This window comes from Peromyscus californicus, unplaced genomic scaffold (assembly GCF_007827085.1).
Source record: "Peromyscus californicus insignis strain IS unplaced genomic scaffold, ASM782708v3 Scaffold_18__1_contigs__length_77618521, whole genome shotgun sequence".
NCBI classification, from domain to species: Eukaryota; Metazoa; Chordata; class Mammalia; order Rodentia; family Cricetidae; genus Peromyscus; species Peromyscus californicus.
In genome coordinates, this window is record NW_026294480.1 from 59,992,397 (window position 1) to 60,020,038 (window position 27,642).

Sequence of the window (27,642 nt, forward strand, 5' to 3'; positions counted from 1 at the left end):
TCTCTCTCTATTTAAAATCCTCTGTGGTTACTGTTATTTCCAGCTTGGTCTTTAAACATAGAATAGCTAGATCTATAGGGATTGAAGACACAGACTCAGCCTATGTAAACTTGAGTGATTCCAGCACAAAAACTCATTCTGAAAATGACTTGCACGAAGCTGTGAATATCAGGAACCCATGAGAAAACTGTAGCTCTCCAAATTACCTCTGTAAACAGTGCAGTGTCCATCAAGATGTAAGTGATAGTTGGTCATACTGGGATAGACCTGCCATGCTAGCACTTGAGAGACTGGGGGAAGGATCAAAGCCAATCTGGGCTATAAAATGAGACCATGTCGCAAAGGTACATCAAGGGGTCTGGGAAGATGGTCAGGTAATAAAATGCCTGTCGGGCAAGCGTGTGGACCTGAGTTCTGATCCCAGCATTCACATAAAAGCCATGTGTGGCCGGGCACCTGCCTTTAATCCCGGCACTCAGGAGGCAGACACAGGTGGATCTCTGTGAGTTCGAGGCCAGCCTGGTTTACAGAGGGCTTACAGGACAGCCAGGGCTACACAGAGAACCCTGCCCCCCACCACACACACACACACACACACACACACACACACACACACACACACACAAAAGCTGTGCGTGGTTCTGTGCACTAGTAACCCTAGCACTGAGGTTGGGGTGGGGAAGAGGTGGGTCCTGGGGCCGGTCAGTTTAAATAATCAGTGATCTGTAGGTTCAGTGAGACCTGTTTCAAATAAAGGGGGCAGAGAACGGTAGCGGAAGACACTCAGCCAAGCAAGTGGTCATGTACGTAAGCCCTCCACCAGGACACCCAGCATTCACACACACACACACTCACACACACACACACACACACACACACACACACACACACGCGCACGCGCACACGCACACACACACACACACACACACACACACACACACACACACATTTTAAAAAAAAACCCTCTTAAACATCCAAAGATAGGGGCTGGAGAGATGGCTCAGTGGTTAAGAGCACTGACTGCTCTTCCAGAGGTCCTGGGTTCAGTCCCCAGCAACCACATCATGGCTCACAACCATTTATAATGAGATCTGGTGCCCTCTTCTGGCCTGCAGTCATACATGCTGTATACATAATAAATAAATAAACCTTAAAAAAAAAAAATCCAAAGATATAAGTAACCAAAAGTGCTAATTTGAAGCTAATCATAAGTGTTACATAATCATATATTGATAAGTATGATCAAAGACAGCCTGGCTTTTACGTTCATCAGTTCCTTGAAATTGTTCATGCCACTAGTATCATTAATAATTCCTCTCTTAACATAGAGTGGTGGATTTTTCAGCCTTTAACCTTACTTGACAGTTCCTTCCTTCTGATATTAATCATGTAGATGTACACGGCTAGAACTGAGGAGGTCTTGCCAGCGTAGGAAAAGAGAACTACAATACTTCAGATGGTCCAGTCCTACCAAACTTCCTAAGTGATTTAATAACACCATCGCCTCAGCTTCTGTTATTAAGAGGTTTTTTTTTTTTTAAATCTGCAGCCAAACGCTTGCTGCTGACACTCTCTATAATCATCTTATTCAGAGATTACTTACCCCAAACTAAAAAAATAAGTGTGTCCCAATTCTCCAATGCCTTGTCTCTTGTTCACCTTGTAATGCAGTCTGGGTTTCCTCCTCAATGGTCCCTTAAAATTGTTGGTGCTGGCGGCACCAAAGACCATCCGCTGGTCCTAAGGGTCCTTTTCAGCTTTTATTCTTACTTGATGGTTCCTTATGCTCGGACCCTCTTTCCCATCTCCCCATTCTCAAAAGGTTTGGTCCCTTTGACATTTATGACACTATCATTTTGTTTGTTTTTGTTTTTTCAAGACAGGGTTTCTCTGTGTAGCTTTGCACCTTTCCTGGAACTCACTTTGTAGACCAGGCTGGCCTCGAACTCACGGAGATCTGCTTGGCTCTGCCTCCCGAGTGCTGGGATTAAAGGCATGCACCACCACCGCCTGGCACTATCATTTTTAACTGAAGAGTTATCTGTTCTATTCCTAAATGCTCACCTGAAGCTTCTGTAGTCTGGACAGCCCTGGAAAGCAGTGTTGCCAGGGAAACCTCTTCTTAAGAAAGGAATTTAGAACGGGACTCAGAAGGAAGCTTTGCAACGGTTTTATTAGTGTCTGAGAGAAAGTTCAACAGACCCGAGAGAGAGAGAGAGAGAGAGAGAGAGAGAGAGAGAGAGAGAGAGAGAGAGAGAGCCATGGTGTTTGCGACTGAGGTCAGCCAGCACCTGGGTGGTGGAAGGGTAAGGTCTTCAGAGAAAGAGGAGAAAGCCCAGACTTCAGGGAACACACGTGTAGGCTTTGGCCAATATCTGACGGGAGGAAAAGGCAAAGGCAGGACCGAGAAAAGCAGGCAGGCTCTGCCGTGCTGCTTCATGGGGTACCTCGCGTATCCCCGACAAAGGGCTGCTGGGAAGGTAAGCACACTGTCGCATGAAGGGGACAGTTCCTCCCCTTGCCTGTACGTGTCTGCACGTGAACTAGTGTCCCTACTCAAGTGACTGACAGGCCCAGCCGGATCCTTAGCAGGAGAGAATAGTATATAACGTTTTGGGTATCTTAGACTGTGGAGTCTCCACCCAGGGTCGTAGTCAACTTAGATCCTATTCTTTTGACCAGAGGAAGTAGCTTTGCTTTGAAGGGCCTCAACAGGGCCCAGATTCCTCCCCACCTCTTTATCCTGCTACTTAAATCCGAAGAAGGGAGTTTCTTGTTCAAGGGTTAACAAGAAAACAAGAGGTGGGATCCGAAGCCCACCCGGAGAGAGGGGTCCGTCCTTAATGGCCCCCAATCTCTGTAATGGGGGGGGTGCTTGTTTGTTCAGTAATCATTGCTTTCCCTGGGCTAGTCTGTATAGATCAACAAATCCTTCTCTAAGCTGCAAATCACACATTTGAAATATATGCGTGGCTTCAGAGATGGAGTGTGAGCCATGGTTCATTGATGACAGGTCTTTGAGAAGCAGGTCTGGAGTCCTTCAGGTCTGAAGCCTCCACACTATCCACTACCTCTGTTCCGTGGCTATCAAATCAGTTCCTAGAAAATGCTAGTTAGTGTGTAGTCCACTTATCCTCATGGAGCTTTCTGTAAACCACGAACTATTTTTATGATTCATTAATGGCAGAGAGATAAAACTGGGATGGTAATTTATACACTAAAAATTTCTTAAAGATTTATTTACTTTATCGTATGTCTTAGGAGTGGTTTGCCTGCATGTACGTATGTGTACCACATGTGTGTCAGGGAGGGCATTAGATCCCCAGGAACCAGAGTTACACACGGTTGTGAGTTGCCATGTAGGTGCTGAAAATTGAACCCAGTCTTCGGCGAGAGCAACATGTACTCTAAAACACTAACCTGGATCTCTAGCTTCCCTATTTTTCTAAATTTTATAAACTTTATTATTTAAAAATATAACTTGCAAATAAATAAAAACACCACACACCAAAATTAACCAGACCCAATGTCTATTCAACTCAACAGACACGGTGACAATAGGCGTTTGGGGCTGGAGCCCATTCCGTGCTCTGACCTCTCAAAAGAGACGATTAACTCAATTTGCTTTCTCAGAACTTAGTGTTGTGAAACATCCTGGCTTTCATGGCTGCTCTTTCCTAACCCTCCTCGACTTTCCTCTGGCTCCGTTTAAATATTCACAGAGGGAGGGCCATGAAAGTCCAGAATCCAGTCTACGTATTTGATATCCTCCACGGCATACTTCAAAGCATCTAAAATAGTTTTTCTCCTGTCATTTTTCCGTATCAGTAGAAAAGAAGAAAAATGGAGATTCCCTAGGATGTGAGTGCCAGCAACACAGTAACGTCCATAAACATCTTGAAAGAGAGTCCCTCTCCCGTACCTGGGTCTCTTGGAGCCCAGGATGACCTTGAACTCCCAACCTCCTGCCTCAGCCCCAAGTGCTGGGATTTCAGGTGTATGCCCCTAGGTGCGGCCATCATCAATTCTCTAGAATGATTCTCCTTACACATCTCTCTAGTACTTTTAAAAGTTGTATTACATTTATTTATTTACTTACTTACTGGGAGGGAGGGTCAGGTGTACCATGGTGAGTAGAGGTCAGGGGACAACGTGGGAGTTGGCTCTCTCCTTCCACTGTGCAGGTCCTAGTTAATTGAACTCAGGTTGTCAGGTTTGGCTACAAGCCTCTCTGTCTACTGAGCCATCTTGCCAGCCCTCTCTCTGGTATTTTCAAGAATGCTGGCTGTTGGCTCTTCAGAGCTCACACCAGACCTAGGCCCAGTTCTCAGAGATCTCTCAGTGTATGGCCCACACTCCAGAACTGGTTACCACCTGGGCTTTCCTTCCACTCTTCACTCCTACCCCTGATGCTGAGGATCAAACCTGGGGCCTCCTAGTGGTTGGAAAGTACTCTGTCATTGTGCTATATCCCTGACCCATTTTACTTTTGATTTTGAGGCAGGATCTCACTCACTTCCCCAGGCTGGCCTTGAACTTGGGTATCTCCTGCCTCCGGCTTCCAAGTAATTGGGATTATAAACCTGATCTACCAAGCCTGACTTCACTTGGTACTCATCCATGAGCTGCTGACTAGCCATCAAGAGCTGAGTGCTTGGGGACCTGGTATTCCTTCCCTGTCTCTCTCGGGGCTCTCTTCTTAGGAGCTCTCATCCTCTGTAGGCTTTATGGCTTCCTTTTCTGTCTCTTTTCAGCTCCAACTCCGTGTGCTAACCAGCTTGTTCGCTGTGAGTCCCAGCCTATTCCCACGGGGAGAAATCTGCCTAACCCGCCTTTCTAAGGGTGAACTGGGCTGTATATATATCATTGGTTAGCCGTGGGTTGCCTAGAGCGAGGCTAGGCTGTTGGCTGGTGGGGATAAGAGCACAGGAATGACTTAGCTCCTAACGGCACAACATGAACAGAAGAGGGAACCTGGGCAACTTCCTAGGAGAGTCAAGATGCGGACTTCTAATGCAAGAGAGGACCTCTTTGCGAGGCTGAAGTCCCATGCATTCCAGTGATGTGCTCGGTTTTTCTTTGGTTTCTGATGTTGTTGTTTGGTTTGGAGATTTTTCTAAAAAATAAAGACTTACTCTGTATCCCAGGCTGGCCTGGAACTTGAGGTAATCCTCCTGCTTCAGTCTTCCCAAGGGCTAGGATGACAGGCATGAGCCACTGCGTGTGTCTAGCTACTGACATTGTGCTTTCAACGTAGCTTCTTGCTGTTGTATCCTCAGAAAAAGAGGGATGTGAGCCCGCTTGGCATAAATAGAGAGTAACTCTCCTGAGGCCGCTGGGTACCGGAGCTGGAGGATAGGAAGCCAGGCTCCCATTCCCACCCAGGGGCTTCTACCAGTCTTGCCTGGGAACCCAGCTCAAGCCTGGATAATATTCCTGATAGTCAGGAAGCATTTGTAAACAAGGGTCCCTCTTTATGTAAGAGGACATACCGAAAGGAATGATGGGAGAGACTTTTAGTATACGATTATGCAGATAAAACATTTAAAAATGTACATTTGGTGTCATTTCAAAACTCACAAGCTAAGAACTCATTTTAGAGTCTATTCTGGCTACAGATTCTTAAAAACTTTCAAATCCAGCTTTCTTTAGTACCTAGGAAAAGTTCAAAACCCTAATGATTTGAAGAAGTACATCAAAGGATTATTTCTCGGTTTTTCCCTCACCATCCACAGTGCCGAGGGTAATCCTGTCGTCTCTTAAGCTTGTGTTTGACCTGTGTTGTCAAATGCTTTGTGAAAAGCTGTTCAGAAGGGCGCCGTGTGATGTCAGCTCGCATTAATTCCTTCTCCAGGAGAGGCACTCAGTATTCAAACTGTGTTTGTGCTGGCATAATCTATTTAGTCTTCAGCTTCGTTTCTGACAGTTTACAAGCACGCTTCCTTGGGAAGCCTCTTCTCTCTGCAAGCCTTGTGGAAAAGCAAGCCTCAGGAAGGGCAATCACAATGTCCCCAAAGCCGCTTTCCACGGGAACCGTTAGGAAACTGGAAAATATTTGAGAGAGCCGCCTAAGAATGTGTGTGACCAACTGGTAAGAAGTGCAGCTGTTTCCACCAAAACATCTTATGAAAACTGAAAACTAGCACTTATCCACCTAAGGAAAAATGTCTCAATAGAGCAAATCCATTCATGTCAATGCATCTTTTCATGTAAGAGATAATTTATTCACTTGTTTTCAGCTATCAGCCACATACTGCGTTTCTAAAATCATGAAGTCCTTTAACTCCCTTAGAATCATGATTTCATATTAGCAAACACCTAATTTTTCTCTGATTAGTTTCATACACATCAGTGTGGGGTAGTAAAACATGTTCATCTTAAATTCCTCATTTGAATGGACAACACAAATTGCTGATTCATCAAACCACTGCGTTTAGAAAACAACTAAGAAAAAGCTTTTACTAAGATGTTGACCTAGATTTTGATGATTTTGAGATGAAGTCTTGGCAACCTTTATTCTGGTTGGAGCGGGACTCTCGAGCAGTCCCGTCAGCTACAGCCCAGCTGGCGGGCACGGCTCCTACTCAAGTTTTCACTTCCTACCGTCCTTCTGAAGCCTGGTTCTGGCAGGTTCTGTGAGCACCAGGGGCTCTTGGATGATGGTTGCTGTGTAATTCTTCCCCAGCAGTTCAACCTCCACCTGCTGCCCCACGTCACTGAGCTCTACAGGGACATAAGCAAAGGCCAGGCTCTTCTGGATGCTGTAACTATAGCTTCCGGACGTTGTGTTGCCAACCACCTGAGAAAGAAGAACAGCTGTCCTCAGTGTGGTATTGTGTTCCCCCAAAGATTGTGCATGCTATTAAACTTATCTGGGGTCAGAGACAGAGCAGCCACAATATTAAACATAAAGGATAGGCAGTGGTAGCACACGCCTTTAATCCTAGCATTCCAGAGGCAGAAATCCATGTGTTCAAGGATACAGACAGGCATGGTGACTCATCACGCCTTTAATCCCAGGGAGTGGTGATAGAACGCAGAAAGGTATATAAGGCGTGAGGACCAGAAACTAGAAGCATTTGGCTGGTTAAGCATTTGGCCTGGTTAAGCATTCAGGCTTTTGAGCAGCAGTTCAGCTGAGACCCATTCTGGATGAGGACACAGAGGCTTCCAGTCTGAGGAAACAGGACCAGCTGAGGAACTAGCGAGATTCCTGCTACATCTGGCGCCCAACGTTTGTGGTACGAATTCATGAAAAAGGTGCTTGCCTGCGGTCTTGTGGGCCCCAGCTCAGGCCCGAGCTACACTTGGCCAGTTGTGGTGGTGCACACTGGTAGGATTTGCTGAAGGAGAGAGAGGCAGGAGGATCCCGAGTTTGAGGCCAGCCTAGGAGGCTTGGGAGAAGCTTCGGCCCAGACCGAGCCACAAACAGCAGTGGGACCATGGAGGCAGTGGCTACTGCTCCATTGCCAGCTCCTTCTCATCGTGTTGGTGACTGCGGTGATGCTGCTACCTGGGACGAAGGATTTACTGCTGCTTGTTCAGAGAAGAATTGCCAGGACCATCATGTTACAAGAAAATATCGGCAAAGGTCAGTTTAGAAAAGTTTGGCAAGACAAATGGTGGGGAGAAATTGCTGTGAAGATTTTCTCTTCTAGGGAAGAATGTTCATGGTTCCGAGAGACAGACATTTATCAGACTGTGATTACTCCAAACCACAGAGGAGGCAAAAAAAAAAAAATCTGCAGGGAACCATGACCATGCCTAACAGCAACTTTGGAATCTTCAAAAGGAAGACGGGACTCCACAAAGATGATTCCACATGAACTATGGTAAAGCCATTAAGCTGATTAACACCAAGGAAAGATTGACGTTGGACTACAAACTACTCAGGACAATTTTGAGATAGCTAGCTGACATGATCCAGCTTGATGGACTACTCGAACAAGGACCCGACAAGCCCTGAACTTTCCTATTATACAGAGACTGGACAAATGATACAGGACTTGACAATTAACCCAAAAAATTTCTCTTCAAGATTCCCTAAAGATATCTTCACCCCTAGAAAGCAAAAAGAAAATGAGAATAAGATGTGAGATAGATCATTGAATCTACTCTGAGAAAAAAGATAAAGAAACAATAGGATAAATAGGTAAATCACTGAATCTACACTGAAGAAAAAGGGGAAGATATAAAAATGACAAAAGGTAGACTACTGAATGTATTATGAAAAGAAAAAAGAGAGAATATGGATATGATAAGATAAAAAGGGAGATTATGGAATCTACTTTTAAAAAGGAACTACTTGTTTTAAATAAGATAAGTAACGAAAATTTTTTTGGCCTGAGTTTATCAGATGTTACTGGACTGGACATTGTTAATATATATAATGGAGTTTGCTGTGGGATGGTCTGTATGTCAAATGTGTTGCTGATTGGTCAATGAATAAATCACTGATTGGTCAGTGGCCAGGCAGGAAGTATAGGCGGGACTAACAGAGAGGAGAATTGAGAGAACAGGAAGCTGGGTGGGAGAGACACTGCCAGCCGCCACCATGACAAGCTGCATGTGAAGATGCCGGTAAGCCACGAGCCATGTGGCAAGGTATAGATTAATGGAAATGGATTAATTTAAGCTGTAAGAACAGTTAGCAAGAAGCCTGCCACGGCCATACAGTTTGTAACCAATATAAGTCTCTGTGTTTACTTGGTCAGGTTTGAGCAGCTGTGGGACTGGCGGGTGTCAGAGATTTGTCCTGACTGTGGGCCAGGCAGGAAAACTCTAGCTACAGGAGTTTTTATCTGAATCTGTCAAATGTTAATGGACTAGACATCGTTAATGTAATCTTGACTGTGTATATTGTATATACTTACTGGATATAATTTTTCTTGTATTAGTTATAAGCTTTTTTAAATTTTAGACAAAAAGAGAGGAAATGTGGTATTGTATTCCCCCAAATATTGTGCATGCTAATAAACTTATCTGGGGTCAGAGACAGAGCAGCCACAATATTAAACATAAAGGATAGGCAGTGGTAGCACACGCCTTTAATCCTAGCATTCCAGAGGCAGAAATCCATGTGTTCAAGGATACAGACAGGCATGGTGACTCATCACGCCTTTAATCCCAGGGAGTGGTGGTAGAAAGCAGAAAGGTATATAAGGCGTGAGGACCAGAAACTAGAAGCATTTGGCTGGTTAAGCATTTGGCTGGTTAAGCATTTGGCTGGTTAAGCTTTCAGGCTTTTAAGCAGCAGTTCAGCTGAGAGCCATTCGCACATGAGGACACAGAGGCTTCCAGTCTGAGGAAACAAGACCAGCTAAGAAGTTGGCCAGGTGAGGTTAGCTGTGGCTTGTTCTGTCTCTCTGACCTTCCAGTATTCACCCCAATAACTGGCCTCAGGTTTGATTTTATTAATAAGAACTTTTAAGATTCCTGCTACATCTCAGCATATTAGCATAGTGGTCAGAGCATTGTGCTCCTTGTCTCCAGATGTTTCCCCAGCTAGAGTCAGTTCACAACGGGGAGGGGGCTGTTAGCATCTATTCATTGTCCATTATATAATTCATCCCGAAATAGTTACAGTGTATGTAACTTCACTCCATCCTTTCTCCTTCTGGTCCCTTTCTTCTCAAATCGCCTCCTTTCTACTTTTATGTCTTATCTACAGATACTTTTCGATCTGTATTCCACAGATGAAAGCAAACACGTACCATTGTCTTTCTGAGTCTGGTTTCTGTCACTTAATGCCCTGATCTCCCGTTCCACACACTCTTCTTTGTGGCTAAGTAAAACGTCTTTGGATATTTGCACTATTTTCTTTAATACCTCTTTTGATGGACACCTGAGCTGACCCCATGTTTGCTATTGTGAATACTGCTGATCATGAGTGTGGTATCCCTGTGGTGTGCTGACTCGGATTCCTTCATGTATTCTCAGGAGTGGTATGGCTATAATGCTGATTTCAGTCTTTGAGGAACGTCCACACTGATGTCCATGGTGGCTGGACCAGTTAAACTTCCCACCAACAGTGTATGAGGGTGTCTTTTCCCCTCACATTCTCACCAGCACTATTATTGTCTGAAGAAGGACTGTCTGGGGGAGTGCATTTTCAACCTTGCCAATTATAAGGTGTGATGTTAATTGTTAGTTTTATCATGTGTTCTAGACTCTGGAGAAATGAGTAGAAGTCCTGGTACCTACCTTCAAGAGCTTCCAGCTTAGTTGGGGGAATTAACAGAGCTACAAGAAAATAGAACCCAACAGCCGTGGCTTAAAACATGAAAGACTTTCTTTGAAAACAGTGGGATTAGGTTGACAGAAATAGAGGATGAAAGCTTCCAGAAGGAGGGAAGGCTACAACCAGCGAATGGTAGATAAACCAATAAAAACGGGGTGGGTGAATTTGGACCCTATCTCACCTAGCAATGGGCAAAGAAATGAGCCATCAAAGCCAGGGGTGCTTCAGGGAAACTGGGGTGTGACAATACCAATCAAGCAATCAAAACCCAGGAGACGAAAACGGGCTTTATCCAACAAAACAAACAAACAAACAAACAACAACCCATGCACTGAGTCCCATGAGAGGATCAGAGGGTTAGTGCAAGGCAGATCTAAAGGGAAGATGACAGAGAAATGCAAGCAGAACGCCGGGCTGGAGGTACGGCTCAGCAGTGTCAGCACCCATGTCCGGTGACTCCCAACTACCTGTAACTCCAGCTCCTATAACTGGCGCCCTCTTCAGGTCCTTAGGCACTGCACACACATGGTGCACATACAGACGTGCAGGCAAACAGGCATGCACATAAAATAAAGACTTTTGTTTATAGAAATCAGAATTCAAAACAAATTGTTAGGTCAAAACACTGCTTGGAAAAAAGAAGACAACAAAGACAAAATATGATCTGTAAAGAAATGTACACACATACATGCATACACATACACACCTATATACTCATACACACATACACATACACACATATACATACACACATACATACATATATACACACACATACACACATATACACATACACACCTATACACACATATACATATACACACATACATACATACACACATACAGACACATACACATACACACACATACATACACATACACACACAGACACATTCACACACACACACACACACACACACACACACACACACACACACACACACACTTGGGGTCTCATAACATTCTGCTGGTCCTTCTGGCCCCACTGTCCAGCACTGTGGACTGCACGTGGCTGATGTCAACACTCACAGCATGAGTCCACCTGGTCCCTCAGACAAGAGTTCAGTTTAGCACACACCACTTCCAGTCTTTTAGATGTTAACACACTCATGAACTTAACTGTAGACCCTTATCTCTGAGGTCTGGGCTTCTAACTATGTCTTTGAAACCCCAAATCAGCAGCTCTCGTGAGATTCTCAGCTTATGACGAGAACCGGTTATTAAAGACACAAACAACGGAGCTGAATGTTTTCACCTGTCATGTGATTGACAGCTAAAATTCAGCACGTGCTTTGAAGTTGTTTCTTCTCCTCTGGGTCGGAGTTTAGTAGCAGAAAGTAAGGATTGGGGTCCAAGAGGGTGGGGTTTTGAAGGCTGTCTTGGTGACTTTGGTTGCATTTCTAAGTCTGTAAACCAGGGATTTGTGTTGGGAGGTGGGAGAGTTGAGCTAGTTTGCCTCGGTGACTTAAAAAACAGGAAGAACTCTGGGTGACTCTGGGTGCAGCTCCGAGTCACTGGTCACAAGCCCTCGGTCACTTCAGAGATTCCTCAGCCGTCCTACCTCTCCCAACATCCCCACAGGAAATGCCTTCAGTCATTTCTTCCTTGGTCACCCAAGGAAAACTTGAGTGCTAATTTTTAAATGTGCTTGTTTTGTGCTAGCATTGACTTTCTACTTTAGCCGGGATAGTTTCAAAGTCGAGCCTTTCCTTTTATCTTACTTATAAAATCCACAGAGTTTTTTTTTTTTTCTTCTAGCACAAACTCTAAATAGTTCTACTCCTACTCTTTTGGGTTCAATTAGATCCATCCGATCCATCCGTTCTCGATGAGGACACCATTAAGGACACTTGTCCCACCCTCGCCTAGTAGGCCTTCACTCTGTTTATTGGAACATTGACCTTGGGTTTTTGTTTGTTTTTTGTTTTAGCAAATGTATATCATTCTCATTTATTTTTAGCCTTTCTCATTTGTCTCTTAAATTCAGTCTCTAACTGATGTGGGACAGCACGGGAAATGACCTTTGACAGGGTGACCCCCTTTGAAGCTTCATGGTAACTTGTGCCTCTGCTGTTGCTGTCCCTGTGTATTGCAATCTTTAAACAGAAGGCGAGGAAGAAGACAAAGATACCGACCATGGCCACCACCTCCTGAGCTCTCTAGACTTTCCCAGGGTCCTCTTCCTGAAAACGGCCTTTGCTGCTAAGGGTCTTTCAGAACTAATGTCCTTCTGTCTTGACTTTTTAAACTTTAACCATGTCTAAGTACAGACATTGCCCAGCCCCCACTTGCACTCTGCTTTTCCGAAGGCTACTCCTCACCATTTGAAGTGCATATACCTGTGGACTTCCCTCTTTGTCCACCCCGTCTTCTCTTGTGTGGAAACTCCACAAAGACAACGGTTCTCTTCTGTTTGATTTGTTGATGTGCCTACAACATTGCTGGCACAGAGTAAACGACAAAAATAAAAAAAAGTGTTGAAGAAGCACATAAGCCTATTCTCCGTCTCCAGCACTGGGAATGCTTGTAGGAATAAAATATAAAATATCAAAAGCATGGGAAATAAGCCAGGTCAGGAAACAAAAAACAAAAATATATGTCAGTTCTGAACCTAAAGAGTATCGGACCCGAGGGATAGCCTCTCATGTTTGGTTGGATAACTGTGGGTGTTAGTAGAGAGGGTTCAAAATGCTCCCAATTGCCTCACGTGGTGACACATGCCTTTAATCCCAGCACTGGGGAGTAGAGGCAGGTGAGGCCAGCCTGGCCTACATAGCAAATTCCAGGAGAGCCAGGGCTACCTAGAGAGGCTGGCGCTCTCTCTCTCTCTCTCTCTCTCTCTCTCTCTCTCTCTCTCTCACACACACACACACACACACACACACACACACACACACACACACACACAACCAACCAAGCAAACAAAAATAAGCACTCTCAACACAAAGAAATGATAATGTCTATGATAATGGAGATGTCAATCACCATGAGATGATTACCCCACATCCTGTCATGCTTGAGAGTGTCACACGGCCCCTCATAAATGTGCATAATTAGTGTGTCAATTCAAATCCTTACAAAACATTTTTAAAGAGTGGTCTTTGGAAGTGAGGATTTGTTGTGGAATATTATTCTAACTAGGAATATTATTTTATATTATATTATATATTAACTAGTTACATTGTTTTTGCTGTGGAGCATTAATTTAACTGTGTAAAGGTGTGTTCCTTTTGTTTATGTTGTATTTGTTTATCAATGTAAGGATGTGTGTTTAGTTATGTAAAGATATGTTGCATCTGTTTCACCTTGCCCACCTAAGGCACCTGACTGATCTAATAAAGAGCTGAACAGCCACTAGCTAGGCAGAAAAAGGATATGTGGGGTTAGCAGGCAGAGAGAATAAATAGGAGGAGAAATGTAGGCTCAAAAAGAAAGAAGAAGGAGAGAATGAGGGAGACGCCCAGGGCCAGAAGCCAGCCAGATATAGAGACAACAAGAAAGTAAGAAAAGGTAAAAAGCCCTGAGGCAAAAGGTAGATAAAGAGAAACAGGTTAATTTAAGTTAAAAGAGCTAGCCAGAAACATGCCTAAGCTAGACCGAGCATTGAAAACTAGTAGTAAGTCTCTGTGTCGTGATTTGGGAGCTGGTTGGTGGACCAAAAGAAGTAGCGTGGTACAAGGATTTAAAAAAAAAAAAGAAGGCTTTTAGCATGGTAGACATGGTGACCCCACTGAGCATCAGGAGCAGACAGGCTTCTGGTAGTAAATTTGAAAGGAAGGGTCCTATACTTGGGCTAGAACTCTATTAGCAGCTGACATGTGGTAAGAAAGATGAAAGTTAAGTTGAGCAGGGGGTGTGGTTCAGTCAGGAGGGCACCTGCCTAGCATACACAGAGTCCTGGGCTCCATCCCAAGGTCAGCATAAAGCTGGGTATAGTGGCATGCTCCTGAAACACCAGCCAGCACTTGGAAGTAAGGAGAATCAGAAGTCCACAGTCATCTTTAGCTACAGAGAGTTCAAGGCCAACCTGGGTAATATGAGGCCCTGTCTCTAAGTCACAAGAAAAGAAAAAATACATGATATAAACTCAGTGTATAAGTTTGTAAAAAAAAAAAAATACAATGTTACAGTAGAACTTGGATTTTCAGGTTTGCTAACTTTAGTTTGAGTATGATCATATTGACTATGGCCAGAAGTCTGTCGGTGGTTGTGATTGGCCTGGAGCTGCCTAGAGGCTGTGTGAGCATGGCATCTCCAGCATTCATGGCTGAGTAAAGCAGCATGTTGGTGGGAGGGTAACTGAGGACCACTGCAATGGTTAATTTTGATTGACAGCTTGCTTGAATTACTAAACACCCGTGAGATTAGCAAAGCCTGGCTCTGCGTAAGTCTATGAGGATGTTTCCAGTTACAGTTGCATCCTGGGAGCTCTTCTCTCATCAGCGGAGTGGTGCCGTGATGGATCCATGATAAGATAGCACTAGGGGAGGTAGCAAAAGCTAGGAGGCGGAGCCTAAGCGAGGAAGTAGGTCCCTGGGACCGTGTCTGGGAGCCTCTGTCTTGCTGTGGCCACTTCCGGTTGATTTCCCCCTCCATCTTCTGCCTGTCCACCATGAAGTGAAAAACCTGCTTTGCTTCACTCCCACCACCATGATGTTCTGATCACGAACATGGGGCCAGGCAGCGGAGGACTGGGCTCTCTGAAACCTTGAGCCAAAAGACTTCCTCCCTCCTGTAGGTTGTTCATTCTCTCGGGTAGTTTGGTCACAGCTACACAAACTAACCCAGACACTTTAAGAAATGCTGAAGAAGGTGGATGGGGGTAAAGGGAAAAAAACATAAAACAAAGGAAAGATAAAGTTGGGGGATTAATGACCAGAAAAAATTTAGAGACACTAAGAGCCACTGTGCTGGCTAGTCTTATGTCAACTTGATACACAAACTGGAGTTATCTACACAGAAAGACTCTCAGGCCTCCATAAGATCCATTTTTTTTTTCAATTAATGGTTGACAGGGAGGGCCCAGCCCATGGTGGGTGGTTCTATCCTTGGGCCAGTGGTCCTGGGTTCTATAAGAAAGCAGGCTGAGCAGACTATGGGAGGCGGGGCAAGCCAGTAAGCAGCTCCCCTCCATGGCTTCTGCATCAGCTCCTGCCTCCAGGATCCTGCCCTGTTTGAGTCCATGTCCTGACTTCCTTTGATGATGAACAGTGATGTGGAAATATAAAGCCCCCCCCCAAAAAAAAACCAAAAACAAACAAGCAAACAAACAAAAACCCCAAAAACAAAACAAAACAACAACAATAAAAAACTTTCCTCCCCAACTTGCTTTTTGGTCATGGTGTTTCCTCACAGCAGTAGAAACCCTGACTGAAACAGCCATCATTATCCTGTCCAGGGGCCTCATTCTGTACATGAGGAAATCAAGGTGAGAAATCAGGTCAAGAATCTGGTTAATAGCAGAGTTGGTGCTTGGTAGAAATCATGTCAACTGTGGGCAAATCAGAAACCGGAGGAAAAACAGGGGTTGCTATGTAACCCAGGCTGGCCCCAAATTCACCGCATAGCTCAGGCTGGCCTGAAACTGATGATCCTCCTGCTTCAGTTTATGGGATGCTGGGATTACCAGAATCCTTGGCTACCAACATGTATTAAGGAATGAAGTCTAGAGCTGGAGAGATGGCCCAGTAGCTGATCGAACTTGTTGCTGGATTTAATTCTCAGTGTCCATATGGTGGTTCACAACTATCTGTAACTCCATTTCCATGGGATCCAAAAATAGAGGAAGGAAAGAGGAAGGAAAAGCCACAAGGAACAACTCAAACAGAAGAGCAAGCTCAGCCCCATCTGAGAGGGGAAGTGAAGACCAGCCTGGAGAAGATGGCAGACAGGAACCGGAAATCCCAGGAAAACCTGTTAGCTCCACCGTGTGTGTAACATGATCAGATACGCAACTGCGGCATATAATTGGGTTGTAGAGTGACTTCAGGGGTTCACCAGCAAGGACAGCAAGAGGGCAGACTGGCATAGCCAGCAGTCTTTAGAGGAAGGGGCAAGAATCAAAGCCCGAGTGTAGGTGGATTGAACTCAGCTCCATCAACCAACCACTAACTACAGAAACTAAAAGGATTTAACCCAGTCTCTCTGAGCCTCATCTTTACAACCGAAGTGGTCACACAGATCTAACTGGGATGCTGTAACACTCAGTGAGCAAACGTGAAAAGTGTCTGGTGTGTAGGGGTCATGCGGCCACATCAGTTCTGTCAAAAGGCTTGTGTGTCAAAAGGCCTTAGTGTGTGTGTGTTTGTCAGTGAGGTTCCCCGACTCCAGCCATCTACCACTGAAGGGTGGAGAAAATGAAATAAAAAGTCAGAGATGCTGCAGTAGATGAGAAAATCCACAAGTCCAGGGTCTCTGAGCTTTGAGCATTAACAAAGCTGACCCTGCTCCACATAGAACAAATAGCTCTTAGAAGAGCTTGGAAGGGCCGTGCTCTCTCTCCCCGTCATCTCGCTGAGCATCCCACACCAGTCAAAGCACATCCTAATGCTGAGCCACACTGGACTTTACAAACAGAGAACGTGAAGGGAATGGGGTCCTGCTGATGGGCTAGCCCACTAACCCTGGTTATACTGAACTTCAAGAAGGACATGAACAATGCAAAGTTGGAAGACGGCAATCGATTCTTCCTGAAGAACGGAGTGGTGTGGCTGCTTTCCAAGTCACCTCCAACCCTCATTGTCCTGATGGGTCCATTTGGATTTGTGCTTGTTATGCTAATTGTATCTTTTAAAGAGATGCTGGAGAAATTAAATCAGAATACCAAATTCTTACAAAATCCATCTTTTGCATTCATAGATATAAATATGCTGTTACCCAATATTTTTAAACACACATAGATTCTTCCGTTTGCAAAAAAAATGAGCAGCATGTCAGTTTCTTGTCAGTGAATTGCTTTCTGTATCTCTAAAGTCAGCTCAGAAATTAAAAGTGCGCCATCCTTTCAATAAGTGAATAAATGAGGGGAAAAGACACCCTAGTAGTGCACAGAGACGTTCGGTCGTGGGTGATGTGGTGGCCCTGGCACCCACCTTGCCCTTGTACCAAATGCTTTCATTTCCCTCCGGATCCACATCCTCCGTTGCCAAGGTGAGGCAGACGAGTCTCCGTTTCAGCCCCTCGGCTTTGATCCGCCTCAGCGCTTGCTTTCCGACGAAGTTGGCCGGCTGCAGGAACCCAAGATAATGATGATGAATGAGGGCTCCGACACCGTGACAAGGTTAGCGATGCAAGCATTTAAATTTGTCTTTGCTGTTTTCTCACCAATTACACACCAAATAAAAGTACAGATTGGATCAAACGTCTAGACAAATATGTCTTAGTGCCCAAATGACAGTACCAGCCACCCATTCCTGTGGAATGAGTTAGACTTAATGTAATAACTTGGGCAGATAATTTTACCAGAGCCACCTCAGCAGAAAAGCGTAAGGCGCTGCGCTGTGCTGGCGGGTTACAAAAATGACCCCGTATCTAATGGGTCTGGACAGTGGCATCAGCTGTCTGAACAAAGTATGTCTCAATCTCTACCCATTGGAAGCTTTTTTATAAGAAACAAACATTCTTTGGTATGTGATGCCAGAAAACCCCCAAAATGCTACGCTTCCCTCTCCTTCAGAGTAACACTCCTTGGGATGTATTAACTACCAGGCTATCCTCATTAGTTCATTCAGGAGATATTTGTTTTGCCGGACTCCAAGTGAGGCCTCGTGTAGGCTGTGGGGTTACAAAATGAGTCAGATGTGGGCGTCTGGAACAAAGACCTTATTCTTGAACCCACCCTTTAGCCCTTCTTCCTCCTTCCAAGTAACACGTGACAGATGACACTCATGCTCCAGCTTGAAGACTTTCCCATTATTAGTCACCCCACAACTGAGCTGGACACACAGGTGAGCAGTCACTGATCAGTGGGGACCCTGGGTAACAGAGAAAGGAAGATGCAATTCTACCCAGCCAGAATGCCGGGGGACCTTGGATAAAGTAAGACAAATTCACCAGAGGCTAAGAGCGAGGACAGGGCCCAGGAGAGAGGCGTGCCCTTCAGGTGAGATGATAATAAGCCTACAGAAGCATGTCTTTAGGGGCGGAGAGGGAATTCAACACACAAAGCTCACCTTGCTAAAAAGACATTAGAGATGCAATAAAATTTCTCAAAATCAACTGTCACGTACACTCAAAAGTAAACTAAGAACTCCATAATCCAAAGAAGCCACCTCAAACTTCTATTTCTCTCCTGGCCCAGAAGGCAACAATAGTTTGTGCCAAAGATGTCCTCTGTGGCCAGCATTAAGATGGAAACATTTAGGACTGTGTGCAGTCAACCCCATGACCTCTGAGAATCAGCAGGAGGTCCTCACACCCCTTCCACCCGATGCCCCTCACCATGCCTTCCCTGATGCTAGACTCCCAGGGTGCAGCCACAGCACTGTATTGGTCCTGCAGGGATTGCAACTCTAAGTTGCTGACCTGCACAGGATGCTGAAGAAGGCTTCCATTACCCACGGTTTAAATACTATACAAACCCAAAGTCTAATTCTCTCTCCTTTCTTTCCCAGTGTGACCCAGATGGCGAAACCACCTCTATTACAACCCAGAGCATGAAAACATACAGATCAGCACATGAGCTAGTTACTACGTGAAGAGTTGAAAAGGGAAATCACAGGAAGAATTTGACTTATTTGGATCCATAGATAAATTTTAAAAAATTAAAAATTAAAAAACAAGTTTTATAAGCAAATTAAGTATACAGTGTGGGCTGGTAGAAAGACTCATGGGCATGTGCCACCAATCCTGGTGACCTGTGTTGGATTCCCCAGAACCCATAAACATAGCAAAGCCTCTGTGTGTGAGCCCACACACAATCAAAGAATAAATGTAAAAAAAAATGCATACTATACGGTCAACACTTACTGTAGAACCTGGAAAATACAGATGACGCAAAGCAACTGCGGTGTCCCCGGGGATCACCCCTACACACCACCCATTGTGATGAGCATTTTGTTACATTTATTTAATATCCTCTGTGCAATGGTTAGTCTTGTCAACTTGACAGGGCTTAGAATCCTCTAGACAAGTCCCAGAACATACCTGTGCAGAATTAGGTTCCCTGAGGTGGGAGGACCCACTTCAACTGTGGGCAACACCATTCCATAGGCTCTGGACCCTCAGTCTGTGACCCTAAATACACCCTTCCTTCTTTAAGACACTTTTGCCAGGAGACTTTATTATAGCAAAAGGAAAAGTAACTAATACACTCTATATATTTATAGTCTGTACTTTTCAGATAAGAGTACTGTAAACATTTTTATATATTTGCCTCTAACAAGAACAGTGGTTATATAAACGATACAAAAAAAACATTTATTTCAAACTTTTTCAAATGTTCATTCTCTTTTGTTACTTTACAGCCCATCTGCTTAGGTTATGAAATTGAAATCGTAGGAAACTAATGTTACTACAGCTAAACTCTGTATCTCCAGATACAGAAGAGAGACTGTATAATGGCAAAGACTTCTGCTCTGTTTTTGAAGAACATTTGCTACAACTGATGATGGCAGGGGCTGGTTATAACCTCTGTCTTCCTAGGAGACAACATCTGTGGAAATAAAACAAAAAGGCCTATGACTGGGTAGAAAACACTCACACAGGAGTGGCTAGTGCCTTACATGGTGTGATTTGCAGAATGCCAATGGCTCTTAAATTGTTTGGTGTAGTAATCCTCACAGTGACTCTGCGGTAGTATTGGGCAGGTACACCAGGTCACAGAACAATGACTTGAGGCTCAATCACGTGGCAACAGAAACCAGCATCTGTAGGTTTTGTCCATATTTTTAAAAAAATCTGTATCAGAATGCATGGCTGATAGAAATACTCAAAGTGCTGAGTTATAGATGGTGGTTCATGTCTGTCGTCCTAGCACTTGGGATGTAAAGGCAAGAGGATTTTGAGTTCAAGGCCAACCTAAGCTACATAGTGAGACCCTATCTCAAAATAAAATCAATAAATTGTAAGAGCCAAAATTAACCTGTAAGCCCAAGGACAAGGTGACTTCCTGGAGTACTGGGAGCTGCCGTTCTTGAGAAATAACAAGCCATATGTTTTTACTTCCCTAAACAGGTTTGTTTGAAAACAATGCCCTGACAACCAAATCCTCACTGCTCACACATCCTGTGATGGTTCAACGTGATCGAACTGAGAGATGCTGAGGATGTTTGTAAAGCACACCTTGGTGAGTCTGCCGGGGCACTCTCAGAGATTAGACCATGAGAGCTCTGACATAATGGTTTAATCGAGGGTGAATTCAGAATTCGCTTAGACCTATGGGAGTTGGTGGGCCTGGCTGTAGGCGATTGGTTCCCTTGGTTCCCTTCTGTAACTCCAGTTCTGCTCTGCTCCCTGGTGGCCATGAGGTGGAGAAGTCCCTTCGCATAGGCTCTCACTAGCATGATCTTATACTCCAATATATGAACGGAGCCCTCTGAAACCGTGAGCTGAATGAATTCTTCCTCTTTTGGGTGGTTTCTGCCGGGCATTTTGTCACAGCAATGAGGACAGTCACAGAGCGAAGTCAGTCCTGCCCCTCCCCAATCTTAAAGTGCAGGCATGACGTTTCATCCCTGCTGTATTTGGTTTACCTCTCAAGACTGTAGGCTTGACTCTACTACCTACTAATTAATTATAAGTGAGAAGAAACGAGTCTGAAGTCAGTGCTGTAGTTAGAAGTGGTGCTTTTGGAATGACCCAAGAACAGAAATACATCTGTTTAATGAGTCATTGATGAATTACCTATATAAATAGCAGTTAATGTCTTTGAGAAATGTCCAGATTTCTGAGGCACTAAGGCTTCAGCTTACAAATAGTCTAGACTATTTTTTTTAGTGTACTACTTTTAAATACCAATAAAAGTCATTAAGGCAGCCACCTGTAATACACACTAATTTAACATCCATATACATACACACACACACACACACACACACACACACACACACACACACACACACACACACAAAGTAGGCTTTAAGTGAAAGGTAATTACTCATCTTCTATTAGCCCTGCTAATGGCATGCATATTACCCGAATGCTGATGTAAATTAAATAAATTAAACCAGTGTATTTTGGGGAGTGATTCTTAGGGAAATGAAGTGTTTGAAGACACAGTCAAATCTGACCGCTGCACTGGGGCAAGATCTGGATGCAGAATTGGGAGAGGGGCCTGCCATAGACCAGAAGAGAGAATAAGGTTGAAGTCTTGGGCCTTTCTTTCCCATTTATATGGGGTAAAACCGCCATCAAAAAATTCAAGAATGTCATCAGTTTGACTTAACTTTTTGGCTCATATCCTTTAAACTCAAATATTAAAAGTTCCAAAGACAGAAATGACTAAGTTTCACATCTTGCATCACCGAATCCCCAGGAACCAGGCGTGGGCACCCAATCCTGTTCTGTGTTTTTCAGCCCCTGGTTACCAGCTCCTCCAAAGGGCGGAATGAAGATGAGAATCCAGGTGACAGCTCCTGTCACTGTCCCTCATGCACACTGGAAAGCTTCTTGTTTAAAATGGGCTCAGAGAAATCACTGAAGGCAGCCCGGAGGAGGCCTCCTTGTAAAGTTTGTGGCCATCGCCAGCCTGAGACTGCGTTAACTGTCGCATCCTTTGGTCAGCTTTTCGGCGCTCTGTGCATCTGGGTGTGACTCAGAGATGCTGAGAAAGCTGCATCCTGGGCTCACTCATTTGGGGAAAGGATTGACTTGGTCTGCATCCCATCAAGACAAACCACAGCCTCATTCGTTTCCTATTCCGAGTTAGACCACAGAAGCCTTTGAGCAGCTTGTGACTTGGGCCAGTCTACAAGAACTGCAAGGCCAGTGAAGGCTGGAGGGAGATTGAGCAAAAAAGCTCAAGCCCGGGCAGCCCTGGTGTGCTTTTACTGCCACACAGCCAAACATGTCGTCAATAGATCCTTTGTAGCGAAGTGTTAAATCACGAGTTTAGCCGCTGTTGTTGGCTGGGAAATGAAATCTCCCACATACATCAAGTTTTCACTCTCAGGCACAGGTGGCCGAGGCACATCTCAACTAGCATTTTCCTAGCCGAAGTACTAGCCAGAAGAGAATTCCTTCTCAAAAAAAAAAAAAAGGCTTTAAGGGAGCAGGAAAAGGGACTCTGGCAGGTATAGGGAAGGAGAGGATAGAAGAGAAACCCAAGGAACAAGTACAGTGTCACACACCTGGAATCCCAGCCCTTGAGAGGTTGAAGCAGGAGGATGACGGGTGTAGAGCCATTTTGGACTAAGTGGCGAAACCCTGTCTCAAATCCCAACAAGACAATCTGTAAACTGAGGAAAACATTAAAAACATGCCTAAGGCAGACCAATAACAAGGGTAATTACCATTTAAACCAAATTCAAATTTTTTGAAAACTAAAATAGTCCCTATTACACATGTTCTGTGACTTTCATTCCATTCAATTTTAAGGAAAATATTAGGCTTTGAAGCTTATGACTCAAAAGAAAGCTGTGGGATGGATGAGTGACCTTACCAGGTACACTTTTACATTTAACTTCAGCAGCAGCTAAAGTTTTAATATTCTCACAGTACAATTGATCATTTGCAAATTCTGCAAGTTCAATCAACTACACACCAAAAAAAATGGTCAGGGGAGAAAAAACACGCTTGTGTTGAACTTCTGTGAGCATTTTTCTTATCATTTCCTAAACATTACACGATGGCCCCATTTGCATAGTATTTGGGTTGTATTATGTGTTGTGTGATTTGAAGCATATAAGAGGATGCGGAGGGCTCAGAACTGGGTTCCTACACTGTTTTCTAGATGTGTTTGAGCCCATGGAGATTTCTGTACGTTGAAGTGGCCAGGTCTTCACTACCCACCCATCACAGGGACAGCTGGAGTTTTCATCTCTCTCTAGGGCAGAGAGATAAATGAGTATCCGTTTGGTGTTTTGAGTATATGCAAAGCAAACAGCTCTTAAGGAAATAAGCATGAAGAACAGAGCAAAGCTTTGCTACCTACATCTCCTCCCAGGCTCATAGCCTGCTTGGGAGGTTTATGTTTTCATCATTATCTAAGTAAGAGTGCTTGTAGATGAAATAATTTGTCTTAGACCGGCAAGTGGAACAGAAACCACTGAAGTCTGTCGACAGCCCAGACTTAGTTGCCACTTAGAGTGCCGGGTTGAGCTGAAGAGGCAGCCAGTGCTCTGAGCATGATGAACACTACCCAGGGCAGGCCCACAGGAGTTCCCAACACCCCTTGCCTTTAATTTCCACGCACATCTGAAGAGCCCAAATCCATGCTTCCCGAACAAAGCTCCAAACCCACAGGCACAGCTGCGTTCCAGACCTTCCCACTCAGTTATTCCACACCCACAAACCCTCCAGTTTGCCAGCCACATCTGTCCTTTTTCCAATGCTGACAATGTCCCCTGTCTTTCTCTCCACCCCACGGCGCCTCGGGTGAGTGCCATGCTACCTCCTAATAGTGCTCACATTATTTCCTTCTCCACCCCACAGCCTCTGCTTAACTGAAGCCTTTGCCCTTTCTCCACTGGCCTCCTTCAGTAATTGGGGAAAAGATCTTCCTGTCACACCAACAACTTTCTTTTAATCAGTTTTCCATCACCAGAATGTCACTTCTTGCTCAAAAGCCTTAAATCACTCCTTAGCTCCCCTTTCTGATGGGTACCGCTGCATTCCTGACAGCATTTCTGGACACTGCTTTCAACAGAATACACGTACTGAAAATTCTTCATGTGCCAGTCCCGAGTTAGGTGTAGAAGATAAAATAGCAAACCATATTTTGTATTGCTAGCACCTGAATTGAACTGTATCATTCTATTCAAATTAAATAAATAGAATAAGTTTACTTTTTGAACAAGTAAAATAATTTCAAATGCTCAAGACCTACAAGGAGATAATATCTGTGAAATTTATGTTGGATTCCATACTTTAGAAATGATCTAATAAAACCTGAAAATATCTTAAAAAGATCAATTGTAAACACCAAGTTAATTTTACGCCCAAAGCAAAAGACTTAACATTAGGAAATAAATATAGTTCAACAGATAACAAGTAAAAAAGAAAAATTAGCTGATTAGATGTAGAAAAACCCTTTAATAAAACTAATATTTACTCCCAACTAAAAGAAAACATTTAGCACTAGGAACAGAAGGAATCGCCCCAACCTGATACAAAGTGGCTGTGAAAACCTATTGAACACTGTCCCTGGTGTCCACAGTGAACACTGTCCCTGGTGATGGGGGCAGACACTTTCCACACGAGGTAGGATCAAGGCAAAGGTATTTGTAGTCACCACTTTTGTGTGGCTTTGGTGAAGGTTAAGCCAGTGGAGTTTCTAAGCAGTGCAGTAAGGCAGGAAAAAGAAATAGAAGACTTTAAAAGAAAAATGAAAAGCTGTATTTTTAAACGACATGGTTGTCTGTGTAGTAGATCTAACAGAACCTGCAAAAAAGATCTACCAGAACTACTGAGTAAGACTGAAAAGTACAGAAGCCAATTGTATTTGTGTGCATCTGTACATGTGTATGTAGGTGTAGAGGTGTGTATGTGTGTGTATTCTTGTAGGGGGTGCATATGTATGTGTTGAGTGCGGGTATATGTGTGTGTGCAGGTCTGCGGGTATGTGCGTTCTTGTAGAGGGTGTGCAGGTGTGTGCATGTGGAGTGTGTGCATGTGTGGGTGTGCAGGTGTGTGCACTCCTGTAGAGGGCACGTGTTTGTGTGTGTGGAGTGTGTGCATGTGTGGGTGTGTGGGTGTGTGCACTCCTGTAGAGGGCACGTGTTTGTGTGTGTGGAGTGTGTGCATGTGTGGGTGTGCAGGTGTGTGCACTCCTGTAGAGGGCACATGTGTGTGTGGAGTGTGTGCATGTGTGGGTGTGTGGGTGTGTGCACTCCTGTAGAGGGCACATGTGTGTGTGTGTGGAGTGTGTGCATGTGTGGGTGTGGGGGTGTGTGCACTCCTGTAGAGGGCACGTGTTTGTGTGTGTGGAGTGTGTGCATGTGTGGGTGTGCGGGTGTGTGCACTCCTGTAGAGGGCACATGTGTGTGTGTGCACCCATGGAAACTAGAGATTGATGGTGGGTGTCTTCCTCTATTTCCCTCCGACTTGTTTTCTGAGACAAGGTTTTGCACAGAACCTGGAGCCCACTGACTGGACTAGAACTTTGGCCAGCAAGCCCCCAAGACGATCTTGTTTCTGCCTACCCAGTACTGCGATTACATGTGTACACAGCCATGCCGGGCTTTTCAGGAGCTGAGAACTGAAACTCAGGTCCTCATAACACGGACGGCAGCACTTTTCTGACTGAGCTGTCTCCCAAGCTCCCAGTTGCATTTCTGTAGATTAACAATAAGCAATTGAAAATTGAATTTAAAACACCATTTATGATGGTATTACATTGTGAAATACTTAGGTAGGAAAATGTACAAAGATGCACAGACATGTACTAGAATCTACAAAATATTTTCGAGAAAAATGAATGATGCTCCAAATGGGCACAGAAATACACATTGTTCAAGTGTTGAAGACTTGAATTAACCTATAGATACAGTGTATTTCCAATCAAAATTCCAAGGGCTTTTAAAAATCAATTGACACACTGATTCTACAATTTATGGAAAACCGAAAGGACCTAGACTAGCCAAAATTAATCTCACACAACCTATAGTAATTGAGGCAGTGTGATATTAGTATCAGGAAACACTCGTAGTTCAATGGCACATGGCAGAGCCCAGAAATAGGACCTACGAATATACATGAGCTGAGTCCTCCAGATCTGTGCAGTCGGTGAGTGCAGACAAGGCAACCTTTTCAACAAATGGTGCTGGAGACTGAAGAACCACGTGCAAATGAACTTAATCCACACCTCAAAGCTGATAGAAAAATCAACTAAAAGTGGATCATAAATCTAAAAACGAGAAGGTGGTTTCAAACTTTGTTTCAAAATAAACCATTTTTTAAGTGTTTACAATTTCTAGAAGAAAACACAGATAGATGGCTATCGCCAAAAACTTTGGGTTAAGCAACAGTTTCTTAGACATGAGTTAAAAACATCATCCATAAATGATCAATTGAGGGCCAGTGAGATGGCCCAGTGTGTAAAGGTACTTGATGCCAAGCCTGAGGACCTGAAATTAATCTGCAGGACCCACATAGTGGAAGAAGAAAATCATTAAGTTGTCTTCTGGCCTCTAAGTCACATGTATGCCCTCCCCCACAATCATCAATCAATTAAGGTGAACCGTATTAAAGATCAATTGATAAAGGCTTTAAATTTTATAAACTAAAAACTCTGAAAGACACAGTTCAACAAACAAAATAATAAGATGCAAATTGCAAAAAATATTTACAAAGCCTGTACCTGATAAAAATTTACATGTAAAATATAAGGACCTTGAACAACTCGGCAATAAGAAAGTAAACTCCACTGAAAATGAGTAAGAGATCTCACCAGACGCTTGCCGAAGAAGAGACAGAAGTAGTAGACAGAGAAATAAAAAGATGCTCAACATCATTAGCCATGAAGAAAACAAATTACAGCCACTCCACACTTCACAGAATAACTCCAGTTAAAGAGACTGACCAAAGCCCAGAGGCGGTGGTATATGCCTTTAATCCCAGCACTCAGGAGGCAGAAACAAGCAATCTCTATGAGTTTGAGGCCAGCCTGGTCTACAGAGCAAGTTCCAGGACAGTCAAGGCTATAGAGAATCCCTGTCTCAAAAACAAAAAAAAAAAAAAAAAAAAAAAAAAAAGAAAGAAAGAAAAGAAAAAAGAAGAGAAAAAGAGAGACCGACCAGGATAACATCTGACAAGGCTGTAGAGAGAGTGAAATTCCTATATGCAGTTTGTAGAAATCTAAAACAAAAATGATGCACTTTGTAAAAATCAGCATCTTAAAACCTTAGCATAGGGGTTGGTGAGATGGCTCAGTGGTTAAGAGTATTTGCTGCTCTTCCAGAGGACATGGGTTCAATTCCCAGCACCCACATGGCAACTAACAAACCAGTTACAGGGGATCTGACACCCTCTTCTGGCCTCCATGGGTACCGCATGCACATGGTGCATATACATAAGTACAAACACACACACACACACACACACACACACACACACACACACACACACACAAACACACAGAGGCAAACATACATATAAAAATAAATCTTTAAAAAAAATAAAATAAATACAATATATCCTTGCCATTTGACTCAATAGTTATCCTCCCAGGTATTTATCCGAGTGAAAAGAAAGCATATGTTCATAGAATCAGTTGTACAGAAATGCTGCTAGGCACGGTGACACAC

At 44.0% G+C, this 27,642-nt stretch overlaps 1 protein-coding gene and 1 long non-coding RNA gene across 4 annotated transcripts in view; one reads left to right on the plus strand and one right to left on the minus strand.

Annotated features, from left to right (window-relative positions):
- Positions 1–1,593: 1,593 nt before the first annotated feature.
- Positions 1,594–27,642, minus strand: part of Dmgdh (dimethylglycine dehydrogenase) — a 76,935-nt gene continuing 50,886 nt past the window's right edge. For 2 of the 3 annotated variants that reach the window (XM_052743560.1, XM_052743558.1), the window contains 2 exons: positions 17,332–17,466; positions 1,594–6,799 (listed from right to left, as the gene is read on the minus strand). In XM_052743560.1, coding sequence (XP_052599520.1) covers positions 6,593–6,799; positions 17,332–17,466 — 342 coding nt within the window. In that variant the 3' untranslated portion in view covers positions 1,594–6,592. The remainder of the gene's footprint in view (positions 6,800–17,331; positions 17,467–27,642) is intronic. The other variant, XM_052743559.1, reaches the window with a different exon arrangement.
- Positions 17,414–26,997, plus strand: LOC128113695 (uncharacterized). Its single transcript, XR_008219593.1, has 3 exons — positions 17,414–17,519; positions 20,414–20,525; positions 21,755–26,997. It is a non-coding gene; the product is annotated as an uncharacterized LOC128113695 (long non-coding RNA).